The sequence below is a fragment of the Amphiura filiformis genome, chromosome 6 (assembly GCF_039555335.1).
Source record: "Amphiura filiformis chromosome 6, Afil_fr2py, whole genome shotgun sequence".
Taxonomy (NCBI): domain Eukaryota; kingdom Metazoa; phylum Echinodermata; class Ophiuroidea; order Amphilepidida; family Amphiuridae; genus Amphiura; species Amphiura filiformis.
The window spans coordinates 66,846,469-66,867,274 of record NC_092633.1 but is presented as its reverse complement, the minus strand read 5'-3'; the positions used below and the strand labels follow the sequence as shown (position 1 = coordinate 66,867,274).

Genomic DNA, 20,806 nt, shown 5'->3' with positions numbered 1-20,806 from the left:
TTGAAATATACATTTTGTAAAATTGGACTTTTCTTTCTCATATGACAGCCTGTTCGTGAACATTGAGCAAGAATTGACCAAGATATGCGCCTCCAAACTCTCAAACCCCAAAATGAAAAGTTGCAATTTTAACGTTACACTGTGTGCTTTATTGATTGGCCCCGCGGTGCTCGTGTGCAATACAACGATGCGTTCCCATTGAAAATGCAACTTTTGATTTTGGGGTTTGAGGCTTTGGAGGCGCATATCTTGGTCAATTCTTGTTCGTTTTTCACTAACATGATGTCAAATGAGAAAGCAAAGTCCAATTAACAAAATGTATATTTCAGAATAATCCAAAATTATCAAGTTATTGAACAGCAAGGATGAATATAACTGACGAGTTTCTTTTGTGCCTGGTGTACTTTAGTAGATAAACAAAACACATGCATGTTCTACAGTCACAAGAAATACAGGAAAAGTCTTACACAAAATATTATGTTAACCACTGGCATTTTTTTATTTACATACATTTTGTTTTCTCCAAAACATTCAAACATTAAAACTGTTATTATATGTTTACTTTCGTCTCTTATACTGAAAACTGTGAGGGGTTTTAATTAATGATAATTACAAACAAATAATTATGCAAGAAAAATTATGTGTCATTTTTTTCAACAAAAACTTGATTAATTTAGATTTGCGTATATTCAGAGGAGACTATGCTCAGTCTTTGATCAAAGAGATTAGATAGCGAGTCATTCAACCTCAGTGGCATAGCCAGGGGCAGCTTCCCCCGTGGAACATCTTCTCCCAGGGGATGCTGGCTTCAATGATATTTTAAGGCTTTTTTGGACCATTTTAGTCAAAATGTACCCCTTCAAAGTCATCCCCAGCCGATAATTTCTGGGTATGCCACTATTCAACCTTCATTTATTCATCCATCCATGGTTTGGGAGAGAGTTACATCTTGTAAGTTAATTCAACTATCAATAATATTACTTGCAATAACACACATGAATCCAGAGATTTTATAAGCAGTGTTTGAAATAAGCCAACATGTCAGCAATCTCTACAGGCCAAAAGTCACATTGATATAAATTTGGATCAATGGAGCCCATATTTATTGGTTGAGCTATGAGTTTTAAATTATTAGGCGAGACATAGTCGAGTCCAATATTTAAAATCTCATAGCGAGACCAATAAATATTGGGCGTAAAGCATCCAATTTTATCATTATTATGTATTGGATCCAATATTTTTACACACTTGGATTCATCAAAGCATAGTAATGAAGAAAATTAGATTCACGTTTAACAGTTCAATTAAAACAATCTTAATCTGCAGGCTCTCATCAATTTTCAGACTCGAGAGTTGATTTATTTCTAACACAGGCATGAGACAGTTCAAGTCTTCAACACATTATCACATATCAATTGTGCTTCAAAAGGTATGCAATGAAAGATGTACAATGAGTATCTTAACTACTTCACAAACTTTCAAGAAAACCACCAGTCCTCATACTGTTTACTTCGGTATACAATCAATTTGCACAATACAATTTCATTTTCTTGAGCATCTGAATTCGAAAAAAAAAATCTTGACAAAGATTTCATTCAATGATCAAATTACCCTGATATGTTGTTAGCTGATCTAAGAAACTGACAAATTATAACTCGCAAAGATCTATCTTTGAAAGAAAGATGAGGTTAAAATCAAGCAATTTATAGTACATGTATTTCCCCTACATTGCATTTAGTTGTGGAATTTTCAAAGTAAGAATATTATACTCAACATAATTTATAATAAATTAAATCTTATTCTCTTGTTTTCAGAGGTATTATTCATGGAAGAAGGGAAAAGAAACCATGGGTATGCAGCTTCACAAATATTACAGATAGGGGAAGAAGATAGATGAAGCAAACGAAAACGGTTATACAATAAGTTTCTGGTTTCATCAACACCTGAACTAAACAAATTCAAAGAAACAATGAACAGGCCAGGTGGACATTTGGGCACTGCACTTGCTAAAAGCCTGGTTGGCCATGCAAAGCGCTGCGTTGATATGAAGCGTAATTACAGTCCATGTGTTACATGCTTACAAACATGCAGGCTGTTTTCACTGGCACTGGCTTGTGGTCAATGCTGTTCAATGTGTCTCTTTTCTGTTATCCTATACTCCACCAGCTTTTCTCAACTTCACTGGTTCAGCAAGCAGGTACACAGTGACAAGTCTCTGTTTAACAGTCCTGGGGACCATTTCACTAAATTTTTTTCCCTTCGTAAAGTTATGAATACCCAATACTAGACGTAACTTTACAAAGGGTTCCTATTTAAGTTTAGTGAAATGGATCTTACGACTTGTCGTAACTTACGAATGATTCTTATGAGACTTACGAAGCTTCGTACAGTTTAGTGAAATGGGCCCAAGGTCTATTAGTACTGCAATGCAGCATATGCGGTATGGGTGTTCCCAGGCATGAGAATTATCAACCAAGAAAAAACCTGCAAAGTTTGAAAAACCCTGAAAAAGTACATGAAATTAGGCTAAAAAGGTCAAAAAACAGGCTGAAATTAAAAGAAAGTTCAGAAATTTGGACAAAAAATAAAAGCCTGAATTCAAGGTTAAACCTACAAATTCTCATGCCTGGGTGTTCCAATTAGTACAAGGACAGTGGAACAAGTTTCTTAACATGAAATTAATACAGCTAACAAGCCAAGGATTCAACAGAACACTGATATCAAATTACCTTAAAAACCACTTTATGAGGATGGGACCTTGTTCAAGTTGGGCTATTCCAGATGTATTCCGCACTTCCATGGAAGACACTTCCGAATTTGGGGCTAAATTGACAGCCGAATTCACATGTCAGGAAAACCCCATGGAAGACACTGCCGGAATTGTGGTAATATGTCTAATATGGCCAGCCGAATTCACGTAAATGTAAATGTCTTCCATAGAGCCAGAATTCAAGTAAATGTCTTTCATAGGTTAATCGAGATGGTGATCATAAGTGAAGATTCTGCTGGAATTGGAGCATTTTTGACCATTTTCCAGCCGGAATATTAAGAAATGTGAATGTCTTCCATAGGCACATCATGGCCTTTCACAATCCCCACTCTTGTTTTTTCGTTTATTTTAGCAGCCGGAGTTTCACCTAATCTCAATGTCTTCCATACCCTCCAGCTGGAATCTTTGCTAAAAATGACTGCTGGAATTCTAGACACATCTCAATTCCAGCTGGAATTGTATTTTTTTAATGTCTTCCATAGGGGGGGTGCGGAATACATCTGAATAGCCCAATTGGGTCATATACCTGCATCATTCATGGATTAATTTCAGGAAAAAGCGGCTTTTAAGTAATATGTGTGAAATTGGTCAAAATCAATCCAATTACAGCAAATTGCCTAAAACATCACAATGCCTGAAATCCTGCATGCTTACACCCCTGGTACTATATTGTGAATGAAGCATTTAACCTCCATAAATTTATGAGTGTTTGTATGTATGTTTGGTCATCAACATTAACACTAAATGGGCTATTCCAGAAACCACCCCACTCCCCACAAAAATAATCACCTGCTTGTGTTTTTTGTCATATTTTTTTATTCTTTAAAAATAGAAATGTGCATGTCTTCCCTAAGTAAACGGTAATTCCCATTATTTGTAACATTTGTCAATAATATTTATTTATTGGTTGTAAACAGTGAACTCCTGTTTTTAAAATTGTTTTCCAATTCCAATTTTTTTCCAACAAAATTTGGTTTTGGAATTACTGTTTTTACACTATTAAATATTTAAAATCGCCTTTCCTCTTGGGAGTACCAACAACAAATAGCCCAGTTATTTGGTCAATAAAGATCACTGTCATGCATTATTTACCACAAATTTTTTGTCTCATCCTACATTTTCATGACCATTTAATCAAATATGTCCACATAAATACTCATATAAATGAAAACAAAACAGAACAAAGAAACATGTTTCCAGCTGCTTTTCCTCTAGTCATAATTAACTGCATAAAAGAAAATATAGCCACTTCGTTGTCTCTCTTCACGGACTACAGATTCCTGAATCTTTTGTACATCGGAATCATCATAACTAAACCAAGAGTCCTTCTTTGTGTTGTAGACGTCGCTGACGTAATGACCCGCAGAGGATGAGGTGCCAATGTGGTTCACAACACTAACAAGGCGATATGAATGAGGCATGTTGCCATTCTGTGGATTAAGGAGAACAATCTGATTAAAAACCACAGCTAGAAACAACAGATGTGGAAATGAGTATAAACTGACCCGCAGATTACCAGTTGTAGTTATACCAATTCATGGCACATTGGATGGCCCTTGGAAAAGTTAGCCCATATTTGCAAGACTATCCCATGCCTTCAAGGTGAAATAGACCTACTCATGTTACCATTTGGCCATGGTCTGGACTGCTATTTTCCTGGGAAACAAGAAATACTAATCTGTGGGATCGGATAGCAACGTTTGCACAGTATTTTTTGTGGGTTCTGAGAGCACATCAGACACACCAAAATGCATTCTGAATACAAGGAATGTCCTTCTGATATCAAATAACTTTTTAAATTTGTGATATAATTATTAATACAAATTTTATGGCAAATTATACCAATGTAAATACTATTTGCAGAAGCTGAGTTGAAGGTGGAGGTAAAACTTTTGGATGACTCTTGGATATTATCTAGCTATTGTACCAGACAATTTGGCACTTGAAAATAAGTGTTACATATCTGTGTTCATGAAAATGAAGAAAAAACTGGTGCACCATATATGTAGAGTATTATAAATATGTAGGCCTATACCGTTACATACTATAGACCAAAAATTTAGCAGTAATCAGGCCAAAATGTCTCCATAATTCCAGTATTAACACCAGTCTTAAATGTTTACAATAACACCATTTAGAGTAGCAAACTTGCTTCCATTGGTTACCCCATTTAGGGTCTATTTTGAGGGTGATAAAAGAACAGGGATAGCACTTTTTTTTATTCCAGTGACCTAAGGAGGTGACATGGCATTTACATAATGTAGATACAAGGAACAAATGTGACACGATCTGGTCCATGGGGACAAATTCGAAACTGAGATAAGGTAAAAATATAGAGTAAAAAACAATAAAACATCAAAAAACTTCATAACTTTAGAACCAAGTATGCTAGACATTTGGTGTTTTCAGTAAATGATAGCCTATTGTATGTATAATGTAATAATTATAGTAAATCAATTTTCACAAATGCCTTCTTTGGCCCCATGGAGCAGATAGTGTCACAAATCAAAGGCATAGGTGCTCAAATAGTAGTTGACATGGGCCAAAAACTATCATGCATTTAAACTAGGGGGACTTGGCATGTTTTGTCTTGTTCCTTAGTAGATGATTTAAGGGGACTCGATCTTTTGTGCGTAATTATAGAGGGCCAGGGATTCACTCTATCATTAAAAAATCATTTGAAGAAGTCAAAGAGCCCTAAGAATAAAAACTGTAGTGTAATTCACGCCAGACACAATTTCTTTATATGACAAAAATTAATTTTTGTAATCGATCAAAAAACAAACGTTTTATATCAATTTTAAATTTAGCCTGAATCCGTAAATATGGTACCTCTCGCCCTTTTTTAGGTCAATGCTGTTTTTACCATTGTGCAGCGAACCATTGTTGAAGCTATTTCACATACTACATGTATAAAACATTCTAGAGAAAGAATGATGCCACATACTGTTGAAATATCTTTTGTTGATTTCAAATGATAATGTCATGAAGTCGTAAATTTTAAGGTCAAATTCCTAAAACCAAAACAAAACATTGCGACGCAGATATTTCCCGACTTATGCAATTTCATCATCACATCAGTGTCTTTATTATTTGTTTGAAACCTTTCTCAAACGTTCGTGCTCTTTATGCATAAAACGGCTAATCTATCTTTACAAAACGCTTCTTTTTTTAGTAAACAAAAGGCTAAAGATGGCACTATGAGATTTATCATTTATCATTACACTCCTCCACTCAACTGCCACCGTGGCGAACGGTAAAAGCGCTAGACGCCGTGTCGAAGGAAGTTTCAATCCCAACGAAGCCTGTGGAAACTTTTTTTCTTCAAAATTCATGATCGCATTCCGAAATGAGTCACAAAAAATCTTCTTTGTGGTGTGACAGACAAAAACCAAATGATACCAAATACTAAACAAAGAAGAGCACAGCCAATGCCAAAACTAGAATGCTGACAAAGATGCCGTATCTAAGCAACCAGAAACAAATTGTTTCAGCATATATGGCTGGCTGCTCTTAAGGCCCCTTGTGCATGCATGTCTAGCCAAAGGCCCCTGACCAAACAGGTCTCAATTATCTACTTAAGCAATTGGGAGTTTTCAAAAGATTCATAAATTCACTTTTTCAAACTGTATTATTGATAACTTACATCAAGATTTGCATTGATTGCTTCTAGTTGTTCCATGGTATACATGGGTGATTCTTCTGTTGGTTTCTCATCAGCTGGAGGACTATGATCCCAATCCATAGACTCTTCCATTGATTTGTTAAATTCTGAAAATTTAGTAAATTATATCATATCACTTAACTGGGTAAAAAGCTTGTATTACGATTGTCAGTACTGCACTAGATTTAGGAGTTTTGCTATACTTACGACGTATGTATACCCTGAGGTGGTGAATTCTCAAATGGTCTGCCAAAAACTGCTTTCCCCCTTTGGCAGTACAAAGAAATCTTTGGGTCCTCTTTGATGTGCTGAAAAATCTTTGCTTTACCCTTGACACAAGCAAGATTTTGGGGAACCCAAATTTAAAACCTTTAATTGTTTAATCATGTGTTGCCAGCAAGCAGAAAATGTTGCATATTTGAATGTTTTCCTAACATGTTTCTACATATTGAAATGGTGCCCCAAATATATGTGCCCAAATCACTTGCGCCCTTCAATCCTGCCAAAACACACTTGTCAAAAAATCTTTGCTCCCCCTATAATTCAACACCTTGAGGTATTGCAACACCTCTTAAATCGGAGCTGGAAAGAACAACCGTGAGTATTCATTAACCCTAACGCTCCTGAATACTACAAAATACTACTTGATATATGCGCTGTTCGTGCATGCATCCCACGTGGTGTGATGACGCAATCGCCTAAGTGATATATAGGCACGGTTTCGCAAGCCAGCGAAGCCCAAGACCCGTGGCAAAGTGTCGCCGACCGAGTGCTTGGCATGCGAGGGGTCTCGGGTTCGAATCCCACCCAGAGCAAACAACTTCTTTCCTTCTTTTCTCTTTTTTAATGATCCTTCTTTCCCTTCCCGTCGCCAAAAAGGCCCTAGGCGGTTAGGGTTAGGTTACCACTATCGAAACTCAGTATAGGCTTCCTTAACCCTAACGCTCCTGAATACTACAAAATACTACTTGATATATGCGCTGTTAGTGCATGCATCCCACGTGGTGTGATGACGCAATCGCCCTAAGTGATATATAGGCACGGTTTCGCTGGCCAGCGAAGCCCAAGACCCGTGGCAAAGTGTCGCCGACCGAGTGCTTGGCATGCGAGGGGTCTCGGTTCGAATCCCACCCAGAGCAAACAACTTCTTTCCTTCTTTTCTCTCTTTATTCTTTCCTTCTTTCCCTTCCCGTCGCCAAAAAGGCCCTAGGCGGTTAGGGTTAATGTAAAGCAAAAAGCTTCTTGATGTGAAGTATGTACAAGTTGAGATTACTCTAAAATCACAATTTGTTTAATTTAAATCACTCACATGACAGCTACCTTTCATAACATGAGTGATGTGTAGCTCATGCAACTTTCACAGAGAAAAGAATTAAACCCCATGGGAAAAAAAGTGTTTGAAAACACCTGAACAATTGGTTATCAGGGGAAATAGGATATATTAAAAGTGTACAATTTGGGCATGGAAAAGATTTCAGGTTAAACCTGAAAATTCTGCATTTAACAAGCAACTAATGTTTTAGAGATTGACACATGCAGTCAGTCAGAATGGCAAAGGTGGGGTGAAAATGCTATCATACCAATCAAAAGACATCAGATATCAACCAATCAGGGGTGTAGTAAATACACACTGGTCACTAATTTTCTTATACCTGCCAAGTTATGCAGTTAAATTTTTTATGAATGTGCATCAAGCTGTTAAATGAACTATACTCATATCTACACCTGGATCTTACCTTCAAGACTCATTTCTTGTGCTCTTCGTAGTTGTGCTTCCTCAGTTTCTTCCAAATGCTTACAATCTATGAAAATAACACAAACAGGTGGTGAGCAGGGTATATACACTTGATCATTCCTTACTTTTTAGCAAATTTTTCAGGGATAAAAGGGGTTGGCAAAGAGTGTCCTCAAAATGACTATAAATGGGACAAAAAATTGACAAATGGGACGAAAATTTGGCTTTGTCCCCTCACACAAAAATCCTGGCTATGCAGCTATGCTAATGCTTTTTAGTATGAAACAAGCATGTTTGAGAGTTCTGGTAGAAAAAAAGCCCTTTTATCCATTTAATAACATGTAAAGTTACGGAAACAAAATGTTTTTGAAAATTAAGTAAGGTATGGAAAAATTAGCCCCTTCTGCACAAATTTATACCCCTAACCATCAAGCATACATTACATGTATACTTGACTGAGGGGAAGTGTTCCATTTGGTGTGATAGATGGCAACATACATGATGGGACAAGTTTCCCAATCCAGCAATCATCTCCAGAAAGATTTACTCCATGCCTAATATGATTCCCCATCTTACCTTGCAAGCTGAGTTCAGTTGCTCTACGAATCTCTTCCTCTTCTTTGGCTTTCAACTCTGCATAGCTCAACCCATTACCACCAGTATCCTCACCTCCTGCAGAAACTGCAGTATCTTTGCCTCCTGCAGATTGTTGAGGATCATTTCCATCATCACCACACAAATCTATCACATTAGAATAGTCAGTTTTGCTGCCCTTGCTAGGTGGGGGAATGTCAATTGCACTATCATTTGCAGTTAATTTGAAGTCTTCATTGTCATGGTTACCTGATGCTTCTGTATTGTCCAATTGTCCATTCATATCAGGAGAGGCAAAACCACTGTCTCCATTTGACTGTTCAAGGGCAGGCATATCGCCGACATTATTGACAGTTGTTTCTCTATTTTCCCATTGACCATTTGCAAACTGCTCTGTTCCGTTTACAAAAATTTGAGGTTGAAAAGAGGCACTCGTATGCATTTCCATTTCACCATTATGCAGATCTCCAGTTCTACTGGATTCTGCATGTTGTCCCTGCTCAAGCTCTCCAAGCTGGGGATAGTCTGCAAGCTTAGTCAATGATACATCACCAGAGTCTGTCGTAAGTCTTTGCGTAAGCTCCCCAAATTCTGCAAGTTTTACATCGGGTTCATCTACGCCATTTATATCACTACCATCATTTGCACTCTCAATGCCATTTGACCATGCATCATGACCATTTAGCCATACATCGTGTCCATTTTGCAGCGTAGCACCTGTGAATTTATGGTTGCCATTTGCATCAGCAGCAGGTAGGGTTGGGCAATCCCCTCTGCTCAGAGCCAATGCATATTCCAGCTGTTCCTCTTCAGTCATTCTAGCGAGATCTTTTACACCATCCACACCACCTACATCATGCTTACTGTCTTCTATTGCCTGTTGAATAAAGGGAAAATGGTCAGCATTTTGACAAGTGTAGAACTTCCATAAATGGACATGCTGAGAAATTTTACTCTTCCAAACCATATTTAACTACCACATTTAACATCTTTGGGACACTAACAATGAATATGGTTGTACAATAAATATGTCAGACTCTGCATTTTTGTGTCAACTGAAACATATCTCGGAACTTAATAACTGTTTGTCTTCAGGGACAAGAAAATCGGTGTGTGTAAGCCATAGACTCAATTGGTGTATGGTTTGCTTGATAAAAACTAGCATGCTGGCATATGTATGGTGTTATATTTATATAGGGTTGTGTCCAATTGAAATCCATCAAAGCATGTGGGAGAAATCATCAAAAAGATGCAGGTTTAATATTTTGTCACAAACACCCCACCACACACACAGCCCACACAGTGTTCATTTCATAGTCCCCTCCCACTTGTTCCTCGTGAGGGGGGGGCAATTATGAGTTGCACTGTGATTTTACTAGCAAAAAGTATCAACCTTGCACTGTCAATCACACAACACCAAAAATCTGTCTGAAGCACTCCATGGAAAGCAAAGCACCCATACTTGATAGGCCACTTTCAAATAATCTTTATCTGCTGTCTTGGAAGCTGACAACAATGTGTGTGTGGTCCACATTGCAAATGCCAAAGGTATGGTGCAGTTAAAAACATGACTAGCTGCAACACCACTCAAAATGAACCTGGGATCTACTCTACCCATCTTCATACCTTTTTCATTGCATCTTCTTCCTGTCTTCGTTTTTCGTCCTCAGCTTTGCTTTCTTCTAACGCTTTTTGTGTTTCTTCATCATTGCTGGTGTTGAAAGGGTCTTTCTCCAGGTCAGAGTCTGAGATTTGTCTGGGTCTCTTCGATTTGAAATGAAAATGTGGCCTCGATTCTGAATCGGGTGAGCTGCGAACACATAATAAAATGATTTATATAATAAAAAAATTTATATTATAAAAAAATTTACATAATAAAAAAAAAGTACGGCAAAAAATTACATAATAAAGCTATTACCTAATAAAATATTTTACTAAGGCCCTTAATTTAATAGTTTGTCTCAAATTAAGTTTTTAACTTGGGAAGGTCTTTGAAACAAACTATTAAATTAAGATGGCCTAATAAATATTTACTGTAATATTGGTTTGAAACCTCAACATATTACAGGCTACTACAACTGTAGCCCAAAATATGGCTTGGATCTAGCAACTCTATTAAAAAGTACTAATACCAGTTGGAAGGAAAGTCACACAACCTCACAGGTCCAAATCATTTACACCTGTTTACAGTTACTGGAATTTGGTCTGCAATTTTTGAAGTGATCTTATATATTTTCACACTTCTAGATTACTGTATTTCTGGACATCAACCTGTGCATGTGAGTTTATTTGACGATGTCACACATTTTGCCTTGATTGATGAGTCACTATTGAAAATCATTGGTAATTTTTTGTATCAAGTGATGAATATTTATTTTATCTGATGAATAATCACTACTTGGATGAAGGATGATCTCAGCTTATGATATGCGGTCTACCGGGCAAACAATAATCCCCAGAATTCAAGTTTTCCGGACCAGTTACCGACATGAATCAGGATTTTCACAATTTCACAGTGATTAGTTTGACTGTGTTCTGCAGCTCATTAGCTACACTGAGATATGGAGCAATCATATTCTCACTATACTACCTTTGAAGCTGACATATACTATCTTTGTTGGTGTTGCAGCAAATGGGCAAACACCAGTTTAAGGTTTATGATTTCTCCATCATCAATTAATATAAACCCCATATTCCACTCAACTTTGTTAATTTAAAGTAATTCCATTGCATACTTTTCCTACAATAAAGAAGCCTGAAGTCTAACCATACTCTCATTGGAAGAAATTTTGAAACCAGCATTTCCTAATAAATTACCTTGGGAAGTTGAGTCTTTTCCTGATGTTACTGTGGTTATTGCCATCATGCAAATGGTTGTCATCAGGTAGGATATCACTGCTACTTGGAGTTGCTCTGTCAATTATGAACAGACAAAATGTACTTTTTATCATTTTCAAAAACTGACAGCTGCTTTATTAGGCAGTGTGTTACCACTCCATTTATTTAAAAATGTTCTTGAAAACCAATATTCATTATCTTTATGTTTTCAGAATTTTTTATGCCAATGTTAAGTTTAAAAACCCACCAATTTCAAAAAGCTAAATCATTTAGGGAATGATCAAGCAACCAGCAATCAAAGTCACAATGACCAAATGGCTACAAATGGTTAGAGCGATGGTACATATTAAACTTACCCGAGTAGTTTCTTGATGCGGGTTACTGGTACTGGTGACAATGTCTCTTTATTACAGTGCCAAGCCAATGTCAAGTACTTAGGAATACCAATAGGTTGTCGTAGTTTGGCATTCACTGATGCCTCAATGTCAAATGTGTACCGCTTCAGGTGCAGAATCAGTATTCTGTGTAAAGAAACAGGTGACAAAATGCATCAGATACAGAAGCCACCTGCTGTTGCAGTTAACCAACAATTGCCAAAAGTTTCTTAATTTGAACGTCAATTTACATAGCCCTAACTAAATCTGAAAATCACACCTCTCCCATACCATTCCATATACCCCTATAGTCCTGTCTTGTCTCAAGTTAAGAGTTAAGCCATGTTGGATTTTGCAGTGGCAGATTTGAATTGCGCACAGTAACCAAATCCTGCGAGGATTACACATTCTCTCGGTCGGGATTGTTCCATCCATTGCACTTACCAATTTATCACATCGTTAAAGGGGACACCCTCGCGAAACCCCTATTGTACAGGGCCTTTCAGTTCCAGTATATTTTCTTTGTATAAAAAATACCAATTTGTTTTTCCTTCTGCAATTATTGGGAGTTTATTTCCCTGATAAGAAATCAAACTTTTGGAATTGTTTCACCAAGATCTATTTGTTTTATGACATGTTTTGTTATTTGAATGCAATGGTAAGTGTCCCCTTTCGTGTCTGGGGCGCGAGATGGAATAGCCAAATCTAGGCAAAAACAACCAATGGGATGAAGCAATCTATCACAAGTGATGCCATGCCAACCGACTGAATAGAAGGGTGATTTGCCAATATGCTGGCAGCGCAACCACATAAACACAGAGATTCAAATCTACCACTGCAGAATCCAGCATGTTATAACTCTTAACTTGAGACAAGACACACTATAACCCAGAGATGCCACTTGCTTGTTGAAAAAATCAGGAAGTTGCAAAAGTGTAGCCACTCATTCATTCTGTCTTGTCTCAAGTTAAGAGTTAAGCTTCATGTTGGATTTTGCAGTGGCAGATTTGAATTGCGCACAGTAACCAAATCCTGCGAGGATTACACATTCTCTCGGTCGGGATTGTTCCATCCATTGCACTTACCAATTTATCACATCGTTAAAGGGGACACCCTCGCGAAACCCCTATTGTACAGGGCCTTTCAGTTCCAGTATATTTTCTTTGTATAAAAAATACCAATTTGTTTTTCCTTCTGCAATTATTGGGAGTTTATTTCCCTGATAAGAAATCAAACTTTTGGAATTGTTTCACCAAGATCTATTTGTTTTATGACATGTTTTGTTATTTGAATGCAATGGTAAGTGTCCCCTTTCGTGTCTGGGGCGCGAGATGGAATAGCCAAATCTAGGCAAAAACAACCAATGGGATGAAGCAATCTATCACAAGTGATGCCATGCCAACCGACTGAATAGAAGGGTGATTTGCCAATATGCTGGCAGCGCAACCACATAAACACAGAGATTCGAATCTACCACTGCAGAATCCAGCATGTTATAACTCTTAACTTGAGACAAGACACACTATAACCCAGAGATGCCACTTGCTTGTTGAAAAAATCAGGAAGTTGCAAAGTGTAGCCACTCATTCATTCTGTCTTGTCTCAAGTTAAGAGTTAAGCCATGTTGGATTTTGCAGTGGCAGATTTGAATTGCGCACAGTAACCAAATCCTGCGAGGATTACACATTCTCTCGGTCGGGATTGTTCCATCCATTGCACTTACCAATTTATCACATCGTTAAAGGGGACACCCTCGCGAAACCCATATTGTACAGGGCCTTTCAGTTCCAGTATATTTTAAAAAAATAAAAAATACCAATTTGTTTTTCCTTCTGCAATTATTGGGAGTTTATTTCCCTGATAAGAAATCAAACTTTTGGAATTGTTTCACCAAGATCTATTTGTTTTATGACATGTTTTGTTATTTGAATGCAATGGTAAGTGTCCCCTTTCGTGTCTGGGGCGCTAGATGGAATAGCCAAATCTAGGCAAAAACAACCAATGGGATGAAGCAATCTATCACAAGTGATGCCATGCCAACCGACTGAATAGAAGGGTGATTTGCCAATATGCTGGCAGCGCAACCACATAAACACAGAGATTCGAATCTACCACTGCAGAATCCAGCATGTTATAACTCTTAACTTGAGACAAGACACACTATAACCCAGAGATGCCACTTGCTTGTTGAAAAAATCAGGAAGTTGCAAAGTGTAGCCACTCATTCATTGCCAAAACAATCCTGAATTTACGTCTAAAAATGGCAAAAATCAGGAATTCCTGATAAATCAGGAAAAGTGGCATCTGTGATAACCGCTCCTGAGCCTCTGAAAAGCATGTTGATGGGCAACATATGCAAAACAGCTGATGAAAGCATATGCTGCGAGATGTAAGAAATTGTAAGTGTTAAAAGCAAATCCCATAGCTGTTTAAGTCATTCTAATAATAACAACTGGTGAAGTCCCTGTTCTTTGTATTGGATGAGGATTCTCGCATATTCATGAGGACTGATCGATCTATCACCTGTGTCTAACAACTTATGCACAGTGATGCATGCCTTTACAAAAAATAGCATTTTCATCTCTTACACATCAAGAAATGAACAGCCCTTATTAACAAATGATGCTGGGCTTTAATCATTGTATGTTATTGTTAATAATTTATGACTTCAGTGTTGCATCAGAATAATGGTAGGGGTTTATGTGTCCACTAACACCTTGTAGATTTGTGAACAGATTATAGTGACCACAGCTGACATACCTTGGTAACTTGGTAAATTTGTGTACAACTGACGCTGACTTGCCTCCACATTCACTGCAGGTATACTCGATCTCTTCTGGTTTGAAGAACTGGTCTAAGGCAGTTTGAATGCTGGCTGATAGTCCAGCCTTGATACTGAAACATAAAACAAGAGAATATAATTGAATGTACAGATCCATGAATGCATAACCCAATAGAAAATAGTATTTGTACTACTATTCATGAGATAGACTTAGCGATATCAAAGCGTTGAGGCAGCTGTTTTGCACATGTAGCTATGTGTTGTCTTTAAACGGATGTGTACCAGCACGCGCATTGAGAGAATGCTAATGATTTGAAGCTGCATCCAATGAATGTGCACCTGACTCGCTGAGGGTTAAAATGCTATAGGGAGTATTAATTGACAATTTTTCAGGAAGTGTGAAAATCCAAACAATGTCTGTTGTCTTTGTGGCAACGCATGGTAGTGAACATCTTACTATGACAACTTGACAAGTTAGGTATAATTTTCTAATAGGATTCCATCAATTATGATACTGGGTTATCCATTATAAGGGATTAATTAATTTGTGCATTTATATTAAAATCAACAGAACTGGATTTCCAAGACATGTTTGAAAATGTGTCTGATTTGAAAATATCATAACATGTAGGTCATGTTCTTTTCGATCAAGATGCATCACTAGAAATTTCCCTTCAAATCTCAACTTTTTACATGTATTTTCACATCAATAGAGTTACCTTATTCGAGGCATATCAACAGAGAGATCATAAAACTCCTCTGTTTTGGTTGTTTCTTTGGCACATTCTTTGCATCTGATGGTATGTAACACTTCAAATTCAAAGTTACAAGTTATTGGGCATGGTAGCTGTGGAGGGAGGTCCACTCCTGCCTTTTCTGCTTCATTCTGGCGCTCCTTATTTGCCACGTCTACGTCTTCCTTGAGTTGGTCCATACATTGACACAGGAACTCATGAGCATCCTGAAATAAACACATTGAAAATAAAAATAATGACTGATGATGACAACAAGTAGTAACATCAGAACTCTTTCCATAAGAATATCTATATTCCACATCAGTCGCCATTTTCAACAGATATTGTCGTAATCCTCATATGTGACATGATCTGGTCTATGGAGTCCAAAGGTGGGGCATTTGAAATTGAGATAAAGGCAAAACTATGGAGTCAAAAAAACAATAAAATAACATTAGAAAAAATTAGACATCACAAAACTTCATAACTTTAGATCCAAGTATGCTAGACCTTAGTGTTTTCAGTATATGATAACCTAATGATTCACCAGTAATATAACCCACCGGACTTTCAAAATTCTCCAGGACATCAACTGCAAATCAACCCACCTCATCTCTTGTACTCGCTGCGGTATACAATATGTAGGTGAAACTAAAAATGCCCTTAAAACAAGACTTTTTGGTCACTTGCCTGATATCAGAACTAAAAAAGACAAAGCCGTTGCTAATCATTTTAATTCTCCAAATCATAGCATCAATGATCTCTACATTACTGGCATAGATGCCTCCCACAAACTTTCAGACCCTTCCTCTCACCTCACCAAAGAAAGTTTTTGGATCCAGCAACTCCGCTGTCTCACACCCCTTGGGCTAAACATTGAGGAGTAATACTTTTTTCTGATCAATATTTATTGATATATTGATTTGCTTTTTTCTTTCATCATTTTGTAGTACCTGTAGTAGTTGTGCAAGATTATATATTGTAGTCATTTCTGTGATTGCTGTTGTAGAGAGTAGATTGTTGTATTAACACACTGAAGATGATATTGTATCGAAAGCTTTGTGCATAACTCTAAACCTGTGGCCTGTTAAACCTTGTTGGAACTCTAATGATTGTATTAGGTAATAATTTCAAAAATAAAGCTTTGGCCTCCCTGGACCAGATCATGTCACATAATGTTGTTCACAAAGTAGCCTCAGTAGGAGCAAAGGACGGACCGTTGATATATTGAAAAATAATCTAATAATATCGATATTACCAATAGCGCTTTCTGAATAACATCAATACATCCAAGTTGTCGATAATGAAAAAAAGTAGCGAAAAATAGGGAAAAAAAGACTAATTTTGTTTGTACAAATGGCATAGCTCAATAAGCTGCTGGAAGGTGGTTGGCACATTTGTGAGTTAAAATGGCACGATGCATGAATAGGTATACAGGGTCAGAAATTCGCAACCAAGTGCAAGAATCCTTTTGGATTCTCCCAGTGGAATTTTGCAACAATCCATGGATTCTCACCATATAAATTTGTATGATAAATTGAAATATTTACGATAATCCTTTTAGATTCTTGCGATTTTGTTGACGAGAATCTTTGCAAGAATGGATTATCGCCAAATTTCTGACCCTGGGTATATAAGATGAATCAAAGAAGACCCATAGGATGACAAAATTGAGTTCCTGCACAATGATTTGATATTTAATACCTACAGTCCTACAATATACTTTAAGGTAGCGACTGATTTGATTGTTTAGATGCCCAATTCCCACTATCGTGTGAAGAAGGATTGGTCCCATGTGGATTTGCCAATTTGAGTACTTACATGTTGCATAAAACCAGAAAACCTTGTGGCTGTGACTGATATGGCAGTCTTCACTAATCGTAGCTTGTTGCCCATTTGTTCTGCTGACACTCTCTGCTGTTTGGCTTCCAGTAGACTGGTCACAGCCCTAGGTAACAAGAGATAAATATATCAACATGGTGCAGTTGCATAAGTACAAATAGGTTCAAAACCATAAAGGGCAATGTCCACTAATGGTATTTTAGGTTAGGATTGCAATTTTAGCATGTAATATGTATCCTATATTTCAAAAATTATCACAAAAATAAGATCATTGTTTTTTGTTGGAGTCTTTAGTATTCTTAAAGATTCAAACTTTGAAACTAAATGATTTCTCCAAATATTAATTTGGACTAAAATACTAACTTAATGCTAGATACTGCTATATAAATATTTCATCATATCCTTTTGGACGTGAGTGAATAATTTCTTTTGAACCTGTTTGGTACAGGCATGACAGTTGTACACTTGGTAAATAAATGTTCATCATTTAAAGGCCCATTCAGTGATTTGCTCATCCGACGATCGTAAAAATCATCAAAATTCAGATTTTGGTACCTTTGTAATTGGCATAGATGTGCTAACATAGCCTGCCAGTGGTTCGGTCGAAAGCCGTGTATTTTAGACAAAATAAAGCATTTGCATGATTCTGGACTTTTGATACTGACAGTACAAAAAGTCCGACTCGAGATCGAAAGAAGCTCACTCTCCACGTACCAACACGCGTTATGTATTGTTTCTACTACTTATTACATCAGTAGCTACTATTTTAAACAAAATACACAATTTTAACTGTTTTCATATTTGAATTGACCGTTAGTTTGCCTCGGTGACCTTTAATTGCTTATTTTGTTTTCTACTACAAAAATTAAGCGTCTGTTTTAAATCAATTTAGACTCTACTTCCCCGTGTTAGAAACACTGGACTAGGAAGTTTTCCAGTCGATTGGTGGCGCACTGTACTAAAATCTCGATTTTCTCGAGTCGATCTGAGCTGAAGTAGAAAACCTTTCTAAAACTTCTGTTTTTTGACTAATTTGTCGATGTATTCAGGGGAAAAGTGGTTTAATGAAATTCTGTAGACTTATTCTTTATTTCTAAGCAACTCTGACAAATTTCCATTTTTTTTTAATGTTCCTGTGAAATCACTGAAAGGGCCTTTAAGGGAACAACCCAAAGATTGATGGCGTCCAATAAACTAGGGAGTGAGAGGGTTAATGTTGATTCTGTTTTTTGCTATGGTCTTATAAACACCAATGTTATTTTGACTCACTCTCACTACAAAACAAAAAACTAGTTATAGAATGCAAAATTATACATCTCGCTACTCAAATTTGGTACACTCACGGAACGCTTTCACCGGGTCAACCGGCGTCTTCAGCGGATGTTATTGCTCTGAAGATTGTTGTTGTTTGTGATGTAGTATTAGAACACCTACGATGATGTCACAGATGTTGATGACGTCAAACTTGAAGATGTTGTGCCGCCCCCTTGGTGCCAGGGGGTCAGGAGGTTGTCCCAGACAGGGGCGATGTCTAACCCTTTGTCACGGTTCAGTCTGTGTCTTTTAGTGCTAATATGGATTGCTTCCAAGACCCTGCGATGGAGTCCTTGGACTCCCTCTCTAACACTTTTACGTTCTCCCAGTCAATCTGGTGTCCTTTACTCCTGTCAATGTGTTCCTTGATCGCTGACTTGCAACTGGCCGCTTTGAATTTATGTTCAGTTGGTCTCTTTTCGAGCTTGCGTCCACACTCACCAATATAGGGAGTCACAGTCTTTGCAAGGGATGCTGTACACGACACCAGATTGCTTTTCTTGTTCAGTTTTGTCCTTTGGGGGAGACAAGAGATCTGCGCAGAGTATTCTGAGGTTTGAAAGCTGTGCTAACACCTGCAGAGTTGAAAACCCTGCGCAGCCGTTCTGAAAGTCCTTCCACATAAGGCAAGGTGACCAAAATGCCCTTCTTATTGCTATCTTCGTTGCTGTCCTTATTTTGTTCTTTCTGTTTTGGACGAGCCCTGAACAATGTCCAGTCTTGATAGCCGCTTTTGTGTAGCACCTCCTTCACATGTCTTATCTCCTTAGATCTGTCGTCAGGATCAGTACTACATCACTAGCAATAACAATCTTCAGAGCAATAACATCCGCTGAAGGCACCGGTTGACCCGGTGAAAGCGCTCTGGTGAGTGACCAAATTAGAGTAGCGTAGAAGTATAATTGTGCTTTCTATTTATGTTTACCGCTACATATGAATATACATCATTATATAAAACTAGTTATGTCTATGGGATGTCATCCATATCCTGGGTTATTCCTCAATGAATATCAGAGATGACTCATACCCTCATGGACAATACAAGACAAACACATAGCATGCTTCTTACCAGTATAAGCTGACATCTCTCACAGCTTGCATTGTACCTGCTTTCAGTAGATCATTAGTGAAGGAATTGAGACCAAATAGAGACTGCAAGATAGCATTCATATAGCATGTGTTGCCTAGGTTGGAAAACCTACAGATAGCAATAATACAGGTTAAGGGTTACTTATAAATATAAGACAAGACAATTACTGACATGATGGGTACATGGCATTTTGGTTTTCTGATATTAAAAAACCTAAGATAAGAATAAATCACCATTTAATAGTCCCTATACCTTGCTTCAGCCTGAGTTTGATAGAGACGTATGTGCATATTTCACTGATCGCAGCCTTAAGTTAACCTACATGAAATGTTGTAGAGCGTATACATGCAATTACAAGGGCGGGTTGCTGCACAAAAGCACTGACGCCACAACAAAACTTGAGTGAGGCTATCAATTTGTATTCACTTAAAAGCCATTGTTGTCATCAGCACATTTCAGTCATCACAAGTATTATAGGTAAGGTTAAATAACAGGTTGAATGTCAGCAGGTGGAAATCACAAAGACGGATGCCACATTAACAACACGGCAAGAGGGCATATGATGAGCATGTGCCAGTTGTCTAGAAAAAAACAAGCATCAAAGACGGATGCCACATTAACAACACGGCAAGAGGGCATATGATGAGCATGTGCTAGTTGTCTAGAAAAAAGCAAGCATCAAAGACGGATGCCACATTAACAACACGGCAAGAGGGCATATGATGAGCATGTGCTAGTTGTCTAGAAAAAGCAAGCATCAAAGGCGGATGCCACATTAACGACACGGCAAGAGGGCATATGATGAGCATGTGCTAGTTGTCTAGAAAAAGCAAGCATCAAAGACGGATGCCACATTAACAACACGGCAAGAGGGCATATGATGAGCATGTGCTAGTTGTCTAGAAAAAACAAGCATCAAAGACGGATGCCACATTAACAACACGGCAAGAGGGCATATGATGAGCATGTGCTAGTTGTCTAGAAAAAAACAAGCATCAAAGGTGCTACTTGTGTAGAACAGTTTGAAGATTATTTGTTGGTATCAAATTTGATCATTGTGGATTAAAGA

At 37.6% G+C, this 20,806-nt stretch overlaps 1 protein-coding gene across 1 annotated transcript in view; it reads right to left on the bottom strand.

Annotated features, from left to right (window-relative positions):
• Nucleotides 1-3,287: 3,287 nt before the first annotated feature.
• LOC140155867 (ubiquitin carboxyl-terminal hydrolase 37-like) overlaps nucleotides 3,288-20,806 on the bottom strand; it is a 31,568-nt gene continuing 14,049 nt past the window's right edge. The window contains exons 8-18 of the mRNA XM_072178862.1: nucleotides 19,717-19,845; nucleotides 17,313-17,439; nucleotides 15,477-15,718; nucleotides 14,736-14,870; nucleotides 11,958-12,122; nucleotides 11,581-11,676; nucleotides 10,390-10,573; nucleotides 8,746-9,640; nucleotides 8,171-8,236; nucleotides 6,417-6,541; nucleotides 3,288-4,200 (exon numbers count right to left, since the gene is read on the bottom strand). Of these exons, the coding sequence (XP_072034963.1) occupies nucleotides 3,982-4,200; nucleotides 6,417-6,541; nucleotides 8,171-8,236; nucleotides 8,746-9,640; nucleotides 10,390-10,573; nucleotides 11,581-11,676; nucleotides 11,958-12,122; nucleotides 14,736-14,870; nucleotides 15,477-15,718; nucleotides 17,313-17,439; nucleotides 19,717-19,845 (2,383 nt within the window). The 3' untranslated portion in view covers nucleotides 3,288-3,981. The remainder of the gene's footprint in view (nucleotides 4,201-6,416; nucleotides 6,542-8,170; nucleotides 8,237-8,745; nucleotides 9,641-10,389; nucleotides 10,574-11,580; nucleotides 11,677-11,957; nucleotides 12,123-14,735; nucleotides 14,871-15,476; nucleotides 15,719-17,312; nucleotides 17,440-19,716; nucleotides 19,846-20,806) is intronic.